Genomic DNA, 17,834 nt, shown 5'->3' on the forward strand with positions numbered 1-17,834 from the left:
TTGCAATTAATAAAATAATTTTTTATATAAACTTTTAAGAGTTGTTGGGTTGGAGTAAAAATTAATAAAATGATATAGATGATGTGACATTATTGAGAGTTGTAAAAAGTAAAATGTAAATATTTTAGTGAATATCATGCTTAAAGAAATTTCCTCTCTTATTTTATGCCTTGGTCCGACTCATACATACTCTTCTAGAATAAATCTACTCTCACATTGACCTAGTTGCAGCAATAGAATCCATATCCCTAACTAATCGAATTAACATCCTATGTTCCCATATGGTATCTGTTTTCCTTTCTTATCAATTAAAATGTATCATGTGATTAACATGATTGTAGGTAGGTTACCTATGCGATTAACATTTATTTTCATAAACATTGAATTAAATTATTTCTCAGAACACATCCTATATATTCACATTTTCTACCGGCATCATATTCAATTAGTCTTTTTTTTAACAACTTCATTACTAAAAAAGAACAGGGGTCATAAGCCATTACGGTTGTGTTTCATTTTCAGTTTGAAAGTGCGTTTGGGTCGACATTAAAATTAGAGAAGAAACTTTTGACCTTCGTCGGAAGAAAGTACTTTTAAACTGAAAATCAAATAGACACAACATTCATTCTGAATGAAAGACAACATTCAGATAAACCTCTTTCACCCAAACTATATTAGGGGAGGTAAAGGATTTCCACCCAAAAAATATGCATGTAATATCTTTCTTTCTTTTTTATATTGGAAAATTAAATTACATCCGTCAAGAATTGAACTTTGGACTTTCACTTCCTAACCAATATGTCACCCTGCTTTTAAAATATGTGTATGATATCTTAAAAGAACTATGAATTTACTTTAATTTAGATGAGGTTTAAAAAAATATAGATGAAATTATATTTCTATAAAATTACCACAGATTTTTTTTTCAACGGATTTGCCTCAGAATTGAGAGTATTTACAAATAAAAAAAGGATGGGCATTGATTTTCTCCGCCGAAAAAAGCAACATCTATTGGTCCTTCCATAATTTATTTTTAAGGCTGGAATTAATTTCAATTACTGTATATAAAGTCGAAGAGATTCACCAGTTTGAAGTTGATTTTAGCCGATAAAGGTGAACATTCAATCGCTCAAAATAAAAGTTCTAAGAAACTTATCTTTCATAAGAGATAATCTTATTTAATTAAGCGGTAACATCTTCTTCCTCATCATATTAGGGAAAGTACGGGGACCTCGATTCGCACCAGATCCAACCCTCTTCCCTTCGATTCAAGCTTTTTCTCCTTCTTTTGGGTTCAAACAATGAGTTTTTTCTGGGTTGAGAATGGATATCTAGGTTGAGAATTAATTTCTGGGTTCTCCTTCTCCTATTACGGTGAGGAACGAAAATGTTGGCTAGGTTGATAGCTGGAAGAGGCTGCTGAAGACTATGGAGAGATGAAGATGGAGAGGATGATAGCTATGAAAGTTGATGGTTGCTGGGAGGAACGGAGAGGAAGGGGATAGATTCAGGAGTTCTCTGATTTTTTTAATTTTTAATTTTTATTATTATTATTATATATTTACGTGGCAGCCAAGTGGACCGGTTCATGTGTCATTTAACGTGACACATTGCATTTTCCGTCGCAGAAACTAACAGAAATTTAAGATAAGAACTCATATAACTGACGTCAACACTTTTAGATCTTTTTTAAACCATTTATGAGTTTAAGGGACTACTATAACCGGCCCCAACATTATTAGGGAACAAAATGGTGATTCACTCATAATTAAACATCCACCTGAACCAACCACATTCAATCACTCAAAATAAATAATGAATTTGATCGTGAAAAGGTGATAGGAAACTCTGGTTCCCATTTCGTGGACTAACAAACAATAGCAACCAACATATACTTGGCCACGTTTCAGATCAATGTTTAAGCCAAACAAATGCTGCCTGCCTAAGCACGTCACACTGTCTACTTTTGTCCACATTTATTTTGTGGCACCTCAGGCACTATCACTATTAAAGAATGGTTTGGACCGTCACCATGGCCTTCATGGTTTCAAGTCATTTTTCTTTTCGTTATTCCTTAAGAACACATGGTGCTCTGCTAAAAATGTTAATTGTTGCTTGTGAATATTCCACTTTATATCGGGTTTTCTCCATAACCATACATATGCCTCATTTTAAATAGTTATTTTAAATTATCTAGCATAAGCGCTTATGTAAATTACCTATAACTTATAGGATAAGATTTACATTTATCTCATCTCAAAAAGACTAAAGAGGTTCATTGACATTCACTATTTTGTAGGGTAAATTACACGCTCAATATTTAATGTTAAAAATTGGAATAAAGTGGGGGACATCTGCCCCCTTCTTTCAATGTGCATCTTTCCCAGCTGCCCATTAAGATTAGGTTATGAATACACAAGAGCTTATTCTTATCTAACTATAACTTATTTTAATAAGTTTATCAAATTAATTTATGAATAAATACTTATGCAATAAGCTCTTACAGTTGTAAACATCACTTAATTGAATTGTTTATTCAAATGTACCTATAGCTTTCTCCGACGAAAGTTGATAGGAAAGCAAATATTTTCAAAGTTACCCTCCTTGTTCCTAATCATAAAACATAATTGATACAATTACACTTATTAAGAAAATACTTCATTTGTTCTTTATTATAAGTCACTTTTTATGAAAAATAAATTGTTTTTAAATATAAGTCACATTCTAATATGTAGGAAACATTAATTAGTTTTTTCCAAAGTCGCCCTCATACTTGATATGAAAGAGGATGGTGTGAGATTTTGGAATATATATTAACTTGGAGTATGTAATGACATCTAGTAATGTATTGGAAGTGTTGAAGAAAACCTACCAAAAAAAAGGAAGTGTTGAAGAAAATTAACTACTAGTGATATCCAAACTTTAGAATTACAAAAGTTTTTTTTTTTTGAAAAGTTGGAATTACAAAAGTTTAATAAATGCAAAGATATGTGGAAAAGGCTACTCTATTTTTGAAATCTAGTAAGGGATCTTATATTAAGGGATGCCAAAATTTTTGTAAGGAGTCTTATAAAAGAACGGAAGGAGTATTTAATTTGTTTTCATTATTTGTAATAAAGATAGGTGAATCACTCTTTTTGATGTAGACACTAAAATATATGAGAGAGAGAGAGGGGGTGGGGGCAGCTAATAAATGTGATATGTAGTGTGATGTAATAGAAAAAGAAAGATAGTAAAAAATGTATTGATAGTAGTACTGTGTTTGTGGTATATGAACTGTGTTCCGTGAATGTATTATTTGGCATTTCTCAACATTCTTAATGTACATTTCTAGTACAACTATTTTTTCAATAGAACTTTTAGGTGCCCACTAGGGTGGGGAAGTAATAAACTGGTCCACCGGTGGACCAGTCTACTTGACCGGTTTTTGACGGTTTGTGGGTTGGGGGTGGAGTTTTCTGTATTTTTCAAATGAGGGCCTATTAAATACATAAATCTATTGTCCTGAAATGCAATTAAATCCCCTTAGGTCAAGTAAACCCCCTTAGGTGGATTACCCAATCCTTACCTCAGTTTTCTCGATCTTGTTTTCTTCTCATAACCGGGTGCTCATTGTCCCTGATCTTGCGTTCTTGACATCACCAGGTGCTCATCGTCGTCGACGTTTCCCTTTATTGCGTACAACATCTATTCCGATCCTGTGTGGTGTGTTACTCTTTCCGATCTCCGTGACAGGTGAGTTGAAATTGCATATTTTGTTGTTATCTGTCGGAATTCAATTTGGGGTGAGGGGTTGGGTTTGAGGTCATTGAAAGGATTTGGGCATTTATGTCGGTCTTCATTATTTGGTTTGAGCATTTAATTAATTAGGGTTTGAGGTCATTGAATGGGATTGAGCAAGGTGCATAATTTGGGACCCATAATTTGAGCATAAATGTAGTCTTGGTTGGTGCCTTACCAAGATAGATAGACAATGGGTTTGAAGTAATTGCTAAAATTAGTGCATTTATGCCTGTGATTTATAGTTTATGGGTGCATAATTAAAATTGGAGATTTGGGTTTTGACCTCATTAAAAGGATCTACCCAGTGAAAAGACGGTTTTAAACATTATGCTTGTTTCCCTCAAATTTGTTTTGAACTTTTTTCCTGTGCAGTGACATTTGGATAGTGGATAGCACGAATTGATGGAAGACTCACAAATTCCTAGTTGGTGTTCTGATGAAGGTAATTTTTTTTTTGTGCTCTGTCATTTAATAATGGTCCTTGCACCATATCTGACTTGGTTCCTTGTCTAGGGTTTTCATTCAACGATGAAGGAAAAAGTAGTGATGTTGGTGGATTACTGTCATCATCGACATCCAGCATCGCAGAGTCAATTGGTGAGGATGAAGCGGGTGAAGGTGTTGGTATTAATAGTATGGGTGATGCTGCAAATATTTTGTGGGATTCTATCAACGAGACCGAGTTGACGAAGTATCATTTTCTAAATCGGGACGTAGCCTATGAGTTCTACAACTTCTATGCTAGAGTGAAGGGTTTCTCAATAAGAAAAAGCAAGATTTTGAGAAACATTAAAGGTGTAATTATCAGGCAAGATTTTGTGTGTCACAAGGAAGGTTTTCGCGAAGGGAAAAACAAAAACAGGGAAAATCGTAAGCGTGAAACTAAAGTAGAGACAAGGTGTGGATGTAGTGCAAGAATGAGGGTACGATTGCTTGCTGATGGTGGCAGGTGGATTGTGGCAGTATTTTGGGATGCCCATAATCATGCGCTGTTAGAGGGACATCAATCTTCAATGTTGCCAGCACATCGTAAGATAAATGAAGGCGATATAGTGGGAATGAATAGTATGCGAAAAGCTGGAATTAGCACCACAGAAATCTACAATCTGATTGCTGACCAATCTGGTGGATTTGATAAAACCAATTTTTTGAAGGTAGACATTTTAAATCAAATGACAAAGCAGAAACAGAAGGAGCATTGTGATGCGAAAGCTGTTATGGTGTATTTGAAGGGACTTGGTTCCGGTGATCCCGGGATGTATTGGTCACACGAGGTTGATGAACAGGGGAATTTAAAACAATTGTTTTGGGCTGATGAGATTAGCAGAATGGATTTCCAGGTGTTTGGTGAAGTTCTTGCATTTGATGCAACATACCGGAAGAATAAATACAGTTGTCCTATTGTTGTTTTATTGGGAGTGAACCATCATTGTCAAACAATTGTGTTTGGGACAGCAGTTTTAACAAATGAGAAGGAGGAAAGTTATGTCTGGGTCCTTGAGCAATTCTTGGCAGCAATGAAGGGTAAAGTGCCTACTGCAGTCATCACTGATGGTGCCCCTGCAATGCGGAATGCCATTACTCGAATATTTCCTGAAGCTCATCATCGTTTGTGTGCATGGCATCTTTTATAAAATGCTCAAAGAAATGTTGGGGATACTAATTTTGTGAAAGGTTTTAAAAGATGTATGTAGGGAAATCTTAGCGTTGCGCAGTTAAAACAAATGGTTTGAATTGGTTAGCGAGCTTAACCTTCAAGACAATCCATGGGTTCAAGGATTGTATGAGAAGAGACACATGTGGGCTACGAGTTTAATGCGGGGAAAGTTCTTTGCTGGTTTCCGAACTACCTCACGCTGCGAAGGTATGCATTCACAAATTTGTAGGATTGTGCGTTCCCGAAATAGCTTACTTGAGTTTGTGCAGTACTTTGAGCGCTATGTGAATTACATGAGTTGGAGAGAAGTTGATGCAGACTATAAGTCAGTAGTTGGAGATGCTGCTTTGCAGACAAATGTGCAAGCCTTGGAACGATGTGCTGCAAATGTTTACACTAGGACTGTTTTCCTCAAATTCTGTCCCTGGCTAAATAGTGGTAGCGTAATGAAGGTTGGCATGATAAAGGAGACTTCATCATGTGTGATATACTCCATGTATAAGTATTGTAAACCGGGTAAGCTGTGGCATGTGGCTCATGACGAAAAATTGTCTACGTTTAGATGTTCTTGTCAGCGGATGGAGATGTTTGGTCTTCCTTGTGATCATATAATTGGTCTGCTGGTGCATCTTGACATTGACGTCATACCAGATTGTCTATTATTGCCAAGATGGGGTAAGGCAGCGAAGGAATGTATGAAAGGCAACAATGAATCGACCTTCAAATTCTGGGAGTCCACAGTTTTGGCTAGATTGGGTTCCTTGGTAATGAAAAGCAGAGAAATGTTTAACCTGGGCTGTGAATCTTTGGAGGACTATCTGGATACCGTGGATGTCATGGTGAAGCATATAGCCAAACTGAAGGCTAAAAAGGATGCTGCCAACACAACATGCGGTGATAACGGTGACACCCCAAAGGAGGGGGATGGGTTTGTATTCTGCCACAACATTTACATCACACAAAATCCATCCATTGCATATAGTTTAATTGACTTTATTTATTGCAGGTTGGAATATGGTGGCTGATGATATTTATGATTATGTTTGAAGTCTGTAGTTGAAGTAAGATAAATGAAGTCTTCTTAAGGCATCTCCAATTGTAATATCGATGACAATATTGATTTGGTTATGATGTATTGTTGAACTCAAGTCTGTAGTAGCATTGTCTATTTATCTTGGTTATGTTGTAGTGTTGAACTGAACTCTGTAGTAGCATTGTCTATTTATCTCTGTAACAGATAATTTGATTAGGGTATCTTAATGCTTAATGAAGATTCACCATTTTCAGGTCCATTTCCATTATTTGCTGGTCCGGATGATAGGAATGATGCCATTTTTTTTTTCTGTGTCCTAATATTAGGTTGTGTTCCCACCATGACATGTGTTTTTATTTGATGCAAATTATGGCCCATAATATGTTTGGAGGATCACAGCATATGATGCCCACAACGAGGCTTACTCATTTTATTTGGCTTTGTTACAGCCCATGTCCAAAACCATCAGAGGATGGTTGTCTATATTTTTTAGGTAACTTTGTATTACAATTTGAGCATTGAAAAAAGGGTCCCCCAGTTTGTGTAAAAGTGGACAATTTGAATAACCGGAAAGAGTGCAATTAACAACCACACACCATACAAATCAAGATGAGATGTTGAATTACAGACATAGTCAATAAAAGGACAACATGTTCATACGCATCATGCAACGAAGTTGTTTGGACCCCAAACCTAAATTATACAACAAAACGGGCCAAATTCTTAAACAACAACTCGTGTTGCAAACTAAGTTCTTGTTCCTAAAATTAATACTTCCCATTACATATACTGAGCACAAAATATATTTTGTAAACCACATCCCATCTTAGGCAAAGTACTTCACGAATCAGTGGTACCCAACGCAATGCCAACTACTCCTCATAAGCCATTTGGTTCGCCCAGAATTTATCTGCTTCTCCTGTGACCATTTGCAGAAATTCATTGTGTGGCCCATTCATAAGGGTCATGGCAGCCTTCATTCTCACTAGTTTGTCCTCCACCTACAATGCACATTTTCGTAAGAGGTAAGATTTTTTTATCATTCCAGGTTATAGTACAAAAAATGTTGTAAAAAATTTACCCGCGGAAGTAAGTTCGACATGAACACATTATCCATCTGCAGCCACTCCAATGTGCATATTGTTGAGTGTTGAGTGCTTTACATGCACAGGAAAGACAAGGAATTTTAGGTCTAGGTCCTTTATATGGCCAGTCAATAAAAATAATGCTTGTCAATTACCTGCTAGTATTGTCCTCACTAGACCTGGCTTCTTGAATATCCTACGTCCCAAGTTCAACGTAACCTTCAAGGTAGTTGTGAGGGTAGTATGATGAGAACATCATGCGCCCAATGATTTTGCCCTGTTAAATATATAATGGCATTAATATGTAGAGGACATTAAACTATTAAATGCAAAATAAAATTGAACCAAGTAAACTAGAATTACATACAGTTGCCCTTATGGATTTCTTCCTAGCCGTAGTTTGTTGTGAGTTGAGGTAAGTGTCAACCATGTAAATTACTGTCTCATCCATAGATGCAACCATTAAATACCATTCACCATTTGCCTCTATAATAGGCACATAGATCTGTACAAACAATGATGCAAAGTTCTTATTTCGCAAATTTATTTTAAACAAAGGGTGCCCAATTGAAACGGGAACTTACATATTTTAAAGTGGGAAACAGTGCCATCCATTTGGTTGTAAATTCAGGAAGCAGATCCTCTGCCATCTTCCCCTTCATTACAGCAGCCTGGTAGTGAATTTGTATTAAGCATGCGTAATCAATGGGAAATAATGATTTACAAGGGACAAGTGAATGTTATTAAGTGACCACATGTATTACCGCGAATTGTGGTGGCAAGATCCATGCTGGCTGAGCTTCCGTATTATGTTGAAGCCAGGTAAGCTTTACAGCCATTAGCTCAATAATCTGAGATAGAAAATTGTTAATATAGACAATTATAACTTGGGGATACATATCAAGTTTTGCAAGAATTCAGGACAATTGTATTTCCCACCTTGTTGTCAATTAGTTGGTCTGGGAAAAGACTTAGAAACATTTCTCTTGTCCCAATTGAATCCCCTATTTTCAATAACTCTTCCCTGCATGTGTCATAATTGTAACATTTAATGTTCAACCCTAAAGGCAATTGTGAAGTGAGCAACAAACTAGTTGTATTATTGTTGAGAATGTCAAACCTTGGGTCACCATGTAGCTGAAAGACATAGGCACATAAACGCAACTCAGTACTTGTTAATGCCATCTCCGGTGTTGGTCGAAATTTAGAATCCATTGTCTATTAGTAAGAGAGGTGAACATATATATTAGTAAATATTCTACTCAATACGCAAATGGCTTGTGAATTGTGTCTGGTAATTTTAAATTGCAAACATTTGTGTCACCTTTGGTAGTGTGAGCCCTTTTGCCTTAGAAGTCCTTGCTATCTTTCTTGGCCTGGCTGTAGGGGTATATGAGGTGGCGATTTTTTTCCCTTTGTCCTATCATGACATGTGAGGACATCACCATTAATCCCTTATTTGAAATTAAAAAGTAGTACCACACACTATAAGCAGCATATCTAAGTATAACAAATAAACTGTGCCATTAAAGACATAAGTGAACATCTTGTGTACCTTGTTCTCTTTAGGTGCTTCTTTGTTGGGTGTTACCTTAACCCCAGGATTCATTTTTGTTGTTTGTGTGGGTGATTCAACAATAGTACAATCCTCATTGTCTGAATCAGACATGTCAAAATCAACCTCCAGGGATTTGAACATTTCTTTCCCCCCTGACAAAGCCTTTTTTGCCATGGGTTTGGGTTTCTTCAGACATTTTTTGTTTTTTGCATAGCCAGATTTTGAACTTTTTGCAGCATCCATGTGCACATTAACTCCCTGGTTAGGTGTTTGCTTTTCATTACCATCTTCATCGTCAGACAATGTGAGGTCTACGCACATGTCCAACTTCTTTTTTACCTCACCAACAGTTTTTGGATCCCTGGGGAGTACTTTTGATGCAGATCGAGGAAAAGTACCAGTTGATGTTTCAGTGTCATACACAGCAGCACTTGTGTGCTGTGAACAGATCCCATGAAATACATTGGGTGAGGTCTTTGTTGCACTTAGATCGACAGTGCCCTTTTGAAGCAAGTTGCCTATTTTCACATCCAGACTTTCTAGAACCTTGGAGTTTTTGGCTATTTCCTCATGAATCCTTCCCACGTGCCTGTTTATCGCCTGTGTACAAATACTGGTCATTAGCGGAGGTTGAAGACAACAAAGTGTTTGTAATGAACTAGTTTTCCAGATGAAGACTCACCTTCATGTAACCAATGAGGCTATTTAAGGCCTTAAGGAGGGTGAATAAACCCTCAAGGAAGTCTTTTCTTCCCACTTGATTAAGCTGCCAGAAAACATAAAATAAAGGATTTAGGGATGCAAGTTTCATTTCAACAAATAGGTTTTTTCTACAGATATCTTTATGAAATAAAGGCGTGGATAGAGAAGGGAAGGTATCGTACCATGTCTTGCAGGTCATGCATTTCCGCCTCAGCTTCAGCTTCAATTTGCTCCTCTGTTTTAGAATTCGGGTTCCTTGCTTCAGCTTGATCTGCATCAACATCCATGTAGTCTCTTGTTCCACTATTGCCTTGCTGGTGACCTCTGAAACAATCCATCTCGTTCATTACTAAACAATGTATGAAACTGGTGATAATCAAGGAAATTAATTACAGTTAATCGGACCATACCTTGCCATGTTCAACGCACTGAAGGAAAGAAATGAGCTTCTCAGAATATGTGAGTGTGTGATTTGTGGTTTTCGTAAAAACGTGAGATCTGGAAAACCATAATGAAAATTAAGATCTTTAGGATCTTCTGTTGCTCCTCTGCTGCCTAACCCGTCACTCTATGAAGTGACATTCACACACAGACATTATTTTAAGCTAATTGAGATGCACATGAAGCTGGGGAAATGAAATAACACGTTGGAGAGCCAGTCAACAAATCTAAGAAGGCAGTAAGACTTGTCAACACTTACAAAAACACTACTACTATGCATTACATGGCCAGTTGCATGAAAACTTGTTACATATTAGAGTTGCACATTGCATGAAGTCTGACATGGTTACAAGTGTATTATCACCCTAACCACCAATTAAAAAACCCTAAACACAAGTCGGAGGAGAAATTATTCATTCTTTAACCCCGGAACGTCTTCAATGCACATAAACGTCAAGGCTTTTCATGCTGCAACATACCCCTCAAGTCCAAATTTTGTTGTCTTAGGCTTGAATTTTCCATGACCAGGTCAAAGTTCTCATCCTCAAGGCTTTTAATTCTTTCATTCTTCACCTGGACCTTATGATGGTTGTAGTCCACAATACCTAAGTTATGAGATTTCTCCAACCTTGTTAACCACTTGAGGGACACTTGTTCTATTGCATGGTAAGGAGAGGTCTCATAAAGGCCAACTTCAACTGGTGTGCCATCGATCTTTGTTGAACGCAGGTAACCCATATAACTGTGGTGCGGTACCCCATTCAAAATCTTCGGGGGATAAGGATAAAACTCAGGTGTTTCAAAGCCCAGGACCTTGCAGGCTTCCATTAGCCATTGCTGCATGCTAAATGCAAGGACAACTTGTTCACCCTGAATTCCATGTGACGTTCCAGGCGTGGCTTGAGAAGTCATATCATCATCTGGACATAAGTAAAAGGTTAATGGTGGTTAGTCAAATATAATACAAAAACACAATACATTGGAAACGAAAATGGGATCATCAGGGTACGTAGCTCATTTTGCACCGGTGAAGAAGTGCTGAAGTCGTAGGCAGAGCTAGACTCACGACCAACATGATGTGAGATCTGAGTTTGTCCACCATGGTTATGATGTGAGCTCTGGTTTGCATCTGCACGTGCAAAGTACGTAGCTAATGCCTCCTGAGCTTGTTGTAGAGTCAGATAACATTCATGCTTATTGTTCTTGAAGCCAAGCACTTCTTCTTTGGCATCATCCCAGGAATTGTAAATCCCTGGGTTTCTTCCACGAAAGACAACGTAAAACCTCTGCCTTTTAGCAGACATACTTCAGCTCTCAGGATTTCAGTAGCAAGGAATGGTTCTGCTTTGTTATATTCGTGTATGTGGTATGAATAAAAGGTTAATAAAACCAACACATGGGTTCAAAGTGTTTATACCCATTAAAAGGACCCACCCACCATTCTGGCACCTAAATCATGTGAGGTGGAAAAACTAGTCAAGAATCACGTGCTTGAGACTTACTTTGGAAGAGGATATTTTGCTTTTGCAGCCGCACAGTGTGTTGTCATATCTATCAAGTCACCTTTGCTTCCCTTGGAATCCTCTTGACCGAATGGGTTGGGAAAAATTGAAATTCCTTGGCACTTAAACGGGAGGGAATTGGAATTGTCGATGGGCTGGCATAAAGCCAAAATATAAATTTTATTATTACCATAAAACAAACCTAAAACGATTATATATTCAAGGATGTGAATGACCTAAGAGACGTAAGACATATGAGTCGCAGAAGGGAAGATGTCAGTTATGGATGTGAATGACCTAAGAGACGTAAGACATGTGAGTCGTAGAAGGGAAGGTGTCAGTTAATGATGTGAATGACCTAAGAGACGTAAGATATGTGAGTCGCAGAAGGGAAGATGTCAGTTATGGATGTGAATGACCGAAGAGACGTAAGACATGTGAGTCGCAGAAGGAAAGATGTCAGTTAAGGATGTGAATGACCCAAGAGACGTAAGACATGTGAGTCACAGAATGGAAAGATGTCAGTTAAGGATGTGAATGACCTCAGAGACCTAAGACATGTGAGTCGCAGAAGGGAAGGTGTCAGTTAAGGATGTGAATGACCTAAGAGACGTAAGACATGTGAGTCGCAGAAGGGAAGATGTCAGTTATGGATGTGAATGACCTAAGAGACGTAAGACATGTGAGTCGCAGAAGGAAAAATGTCAGTTAAGGATGTGAATGACCTAAGAGACGTAAGACATGTGAGTCGCAGAAGGGAAGATGTCAGTTATGGATGTGAATGACCCAAGAGACGTAAGACATATGAGTCGCAGAAGGGAAGATGTCAGTTATGGATGTGAATGACCTAAGAGACGTAAGACATGTGAGTCGTAGAAGGGAAGGTGTCAGTTAATGATGTGAATGACCTAAGAGACGTAAGATATGTGAGTCGCAGAAGGGAAGATGTCAGTTATGGATGTGAATGACCGAAGAGACGTAAGACATGTGAGTCGCAGAAGGAAAGATGTCAGTTAAGGATGTGAATGACCCAAGAGACGTAAGACATGTGAGTCACAGAATGGAAAGATGTCAGTTAAGGATGTGAATGACCCAAGAGACGTAAGACATGTGAGTCGCAGAAGGAAAGATGTCAGTTAAGGATGTGAATGACCTAAGAGACGTAAGACATGTGAGTCGCAGAAGGAAAGATGTCAGTTAAAGATGTGAATGACCCAAGAGATGTAAGACCTGTGAGTCGCAGAGTGGAAATATGTCAGTTAAGGATGTGAATGACCTAAGAGACGTAAGACATGTGAGTCGCAGAAGGGAAAATGTCAGTTAAGGATGTGAATGAGCTCAGAGACCTAAGACATGTGAGTCGCAGAAAGGAATTAACCAATATAATATCCAAAAATATGTTTTATTTCACCTAAATTTGTAATTCGGTCATTTGTTTATTAATAGTATATTATTTAATCATTATTTATACCAAAATAATAGACCAAAATAAGTAAAAAACCTAACACTAATTTTTTTTGTAATAGTCAAGGAGACCCACACACAAATGGGCCAATTGACAAAAAATAAAACTTGGATGGCGTACACCCGGTTCGGGTCGAGTTTGTGGATTGAAATAACTCATCACCAATAGTGTGCGTGGCCAACAAAATCCTTATCTACCTTAACTTCGTTCTCCCCTCATCTTCTACCACCGTGGATACCAGCTGCGTGAGGCTAGACGGAAGGATCTCAAGGGAGGAACAAGACTTGAGTCTTCAATTTCAAACGTCACTGCCTGTTCGAGCTTCTTTGCCAAAAAAAGGTACTGTCATTCTCTCCTTCAAAACCCTAGGTGACCCTGGTTGCACAACGTTTTCTCTAATTCGTAACCGGTGGAATTTCTCGGAATTACTCCAACCAATCTTAACCATTTCTAAAATGTTTGGCAACCTGCTTATGCCCATTATTGTGAAGTAATCAACATTCAGAGTGATAGTGTACACCCACAATTGTGGCCACAATTGTTGACGTTCACTACTATATAATACTAAGAGTTTTGTCGCTTTCAAACTGTGGACCACTTATTGTTGTCGTTTTTTTCCAATTATTTTCATTTGCAGCCTTTGCGACATATTGGAACCTGCATGTTGTCTCCATTTCCCCTTCTATGCTGTTTTTAATTTATAACTACTTTGTCTCCTGGCATGGCATGTGTTCTGCTTTGTCCTACACTTTTCTTTATGAAAATTGCCTCATTTGTACGTCAATTTCTTGTTGCAGTAATAGCAAACACAATTCTTTCTACCTCATATAGAATTGAAAATCGTACCTTACTTTTTTCTAAACTGATATTCGGGTGTATCTATTTAAGAACCAGACCTAGACTACTTTAACCATGATTTTTCTGCCACTTTCTGTATCAGTTCAATCATTGTTGTAATGGAGACTCCCAAAACTGTCGGTGAAGATCCATTTCACAAACAATTTGGAATGTGGTGGACACCAGATAAGCTATTATACAACCTTTTTTAACTGCTTATCATTCTCTGCTTACGATTATAAAATGTTTATAATTCTTTTAACTCCATTGTCAAATGCAGGACTTCATCTACATAAGTAGGAGGTTCTATTCACACTGGGAATCTGTCCTTGCTGGTCATGAGGTTGTGGCTGCAGACCCCTATGGAAACATAAGACAGTTTACCATAGGGTTGAAAAATGGGAGGCCTACATTTACCAATGGGGTGCAGCAGTTTGCTGATTTTTACTCATTGAAGATCAAAGCTTTGTGGCACTTCAACTATATCGAACCTCTAACTTTCCACTTCCGCATTTTCCCTAACGGTGGACCAGAAATTGAATACCCAGAGGTCATACACATATTGTCTGATACTGATTCTGAAGATGATGACTTTGACCAAGACAATAATTGGCATAAGGATGTGAACAGAAGGATTGCAGATGGTAGAAACCCTTTGGTAAGATTCCATAACTCCATTTCATTTTCTCTAAGTTAAATATCCCATGTTTGCCTCATCTGATGTGATGCCTTTTTTTTTTTACAGCATTTACCTGCAAGGGTGGCAAGTAGGGTCCTGCAAACTGGAAGGGAAACCATTAATGTGAGGGTCTTAAACAAGAATGTTGTTGCAGATTGTCAGATTCGTCCAAGTGAAAGAAACAGAAATGGGGCTTATTTATGTGATGGCTGGTACGGGTTGTGCAAGGAATTACATATGTCCCCTGGAAACACAATGTTCTTCACATTTCTCCGAAATGAAGTACGACTGGACATGAGTGTAGTTCGCAACAATTAGTCTTGGTTATCATTTACATGCCTCTGTTTATGTACTTCTTGTGTTCTAATGAAGTTTGAGACATCCTATATATCATTAATTTGTACTTCTTCTGTTTAAGACCACTTTAATTATGAACCACTTCAGACTTCTTGTTAGGTATTTATGTATCACATTTTGTGTTCGACCGTTTGTACTCGTTGTTTGAATTTCAATATGTAATTTCAATTAATGTTACTACTCTTAAGCTTTCCGTAAATAATCGTTATATTAGTATATAGATGAGGTGATGAATTACCCAACAATCACAATACTAATATCTTGCAAATTAGTCAATCTTCAATTGTGGTCAGAATTATCTATCCTTAGGCCTTGTCCTTTTGAACAGGTGAAATTCTAAATATTAGTCTGTAAACATTTTGTGACTTGCAACATTTTCATCATCTTGGGTTTCTTGCTGCACATGTGTATCCATGGCAATAGTTGTTTGTGCCCCTTACAGAATGCGTGAATATGATCATCAATAGGCCACTGAATAGGGTACATACCAGACTCAATTACTACATGGAACGCATCTACCTTTCACAAAAACATTACTATGGGATATTGACCATTTACAAAACACATTTCTTACATCACAACGTGACTTCCATTTTGGCACATCACAGAAACACATTGCGATTGCTGTAACAAAATCAACCACTTCACTTAAGATAGATAGAAACCATTTTCATATAATCCTACTACAAACTGGGTATTATGGCATATGGAGTATATCAACATAGACAAAGCAAGAATACAGTGAAAATCCTCACAATCAACACTTAGTTCATTGGGGCATTTTCTCGAACATCTAACATGCATCCCACGCCAGCTTACGAAACCCCAATTTTTCCGTTGTTCCCGACTTACTCCAACTATTCGTGGCTTCTTCTTCTTGCAAGCATTGGTATGCTTTGGGTACCTATGTTTTGCATGCTTCTCAACCTTCGCTCGCATCAATCAATGCCATTGCGACCAGTTTCAAACACTTAGATTATATTCAGATTCTCAAGCTCTATGCAACGATGTTGGAAAAATAAGCATATTCGTAGCCTCGTTCGTAGCCTTCGGGATCAGATTCAAAGCAATCGACAGAAATGGATATGGAGATGATATGAACACAAATGGAGATGCATTCCAGAGTGGGTTACAGAGACAAGTGACGTCATGTCACATCAGAGAGAGAAACAAACTTTTTTTTTAAATAAAACAAAGTATATTTCAGATGGGTATCTTTGCAATTTTCCAAAAATACGTCTCTAACATCTACCTAACCAAAGTGCCAAGTAGAAGGTAACTAATCCTGACCGCCGGGTTAAAATAATATATCTGAACGGTGTGGATGGGTGGTCCACCGGTGGACCACTTTCAAACTTGACCACCCTAGTTTCAACCGAACTTTTACAATCAAGAAGAACCTTACTCTTGCACACATTTTTTTACGTCTATTTGTTTTGGTGAGCTCAATACATTTACCGTTTACAACAATGTCTAATATTTTCATTATGAGTGTTCACAATACGTAGTAAATGATTGACCACAATATGTCTTTCATTCTTATTGGTGAAGGCTATCTTTGAATAATTGTTTTGAAAAATAATTAAATGCTATTTGAAGTAATATTTTTTTAAAAGCTAAATAAAATTAGCTCATTTATTTAGCACATAAAGTACTCTTTTGAGTCTTTTCTGATGTATAAAAAAAGTACTCAAAGTAAAATACACACTCAGTGCAACTTGTGAGGTGTGAAATAAAGTGATTGCAAAATTATCGTCATAAAATTGTTAATTAATTATCTCATCATTTTAAAAATGAATAAGCGGGAGTGCATCCCACACTGGTTTGGACTATAATTAATCAATTATGATCATACTTTGTCCTTTACAGGTGGAGTATATATCCTAACGTGAGATTTCACCATGCTAGAAAGAAACATATTGATTCAGATGTCGTCCCTACACAGCCAATCATGTATGTAAAAATCAAAAAGAGTAAACCCACTTCCTGTGATTTCAAACTTTGGAATATATGCTAGCTTAGAACTTTAGACACGGTCAAAGAGGGGTAGGTATATATCTAACAGTGTCAAAGGCAAGATAAACTACCAAATGCAGTTTTCCGTTGTTCTAGATTTTATTCAAACAAATGATCACATTATTCACAATTAGACTCCAGCAAGTGGAGTGTGAAAACATGACAATTCCAGGAACAAAATCTTCATTTTTCAATCAAAATCTATCTGTTTTCATGAAAAATAATAAATTAAGGGTTTTCTTCCTTTTTTTCTCTAGAATAAGTCATGCCCTTTACTAGAGTTGGACATTGGATTTGACAGTGAAGGAAGAGCTGCAGCAATGAATGAAGGCCAAAAAGGGCAATTAATAATTCAATGTACTAGTAATAAATAATTGCTAGAAACTTCAATGGATAATGTTTCATCCACACCTCTCTTTTGAGGTGGAGAGGTGGAATGGTGAGAGAGATAGAAAGAAAAGAAAAAGTAAGAGAGAGAAAATATGAGATGTGATAAATGATAAGATGAGAGAGATAGAAATAAAAAGATATGGAAATGAAGTGTTTAAAAAATGAGGTGTGTATATATCATTACTCAACTTCAATCACAAACCAGATAATTCATTTTGAATTTCTTCTTGGTTCATGAAACACATCGAAGGCAGCATATTAGAAACGTAAAAATGAATGATTAATTTAACACGTTAACATACGCATTTCAACAATACTTTTTGACATAC

The 17,834-nt window shown here is 37.2% G+C and overlaps 2 protein-coding genes across 2 annotated transcripts; both read left to right on the plus strand.

Moving 5' to 3' along the window:
• The first annotated feature begins 4,185 nt into the window (after positions 1-4,185).
• On the plus strand, positions 4,186-5,417 carry LOC130748095 (protein FAR1-RELATED SEQUENCE 5-like). The gene is made up of 2 exons (XM_057601233.1): positions 4,186-4,225; positions 4,297-5,417. The coding sequence occupies exons 1-2, from the start codon at positions 4,186-4,188 to the stop codon at positions 5,415-5,417; spliced, it is 1,161 nt and encodes a 386-aa protein (XP_057457216.1).
• A 163-nt stretch (positions 5,418-5,580) lies between these two features.
• Positions 5,581-6,465, plus strand: LOC130748097 (protein FAR1-RELATED SEQUENCE 9-like). Its single transcript, XM_057601246.1, has one exon. The coding sequence runs from the start codon at positions 5,581-5,583 to the stop codon at positions 6,463-6,465; it is 885 nt and encodes a 294-aa protein (XP_057457229.1).
• Positions 6,466-17,834: the final 11,369 nt, after the last annotated feature.

This window comes from Lotus japonicus, chromosome 1 (assembly GCF_012489685.1).
Source record: "Lotus japonicus ecotype B-129 chromosome 1, LjGifu_v1.2".
Lineage (NCBI taxonomy): Eukaryota > Viridiplantae > Streptophyta > Magnoliopsida > Fabales > Fabaceae > Lotus > Lotus japonicus.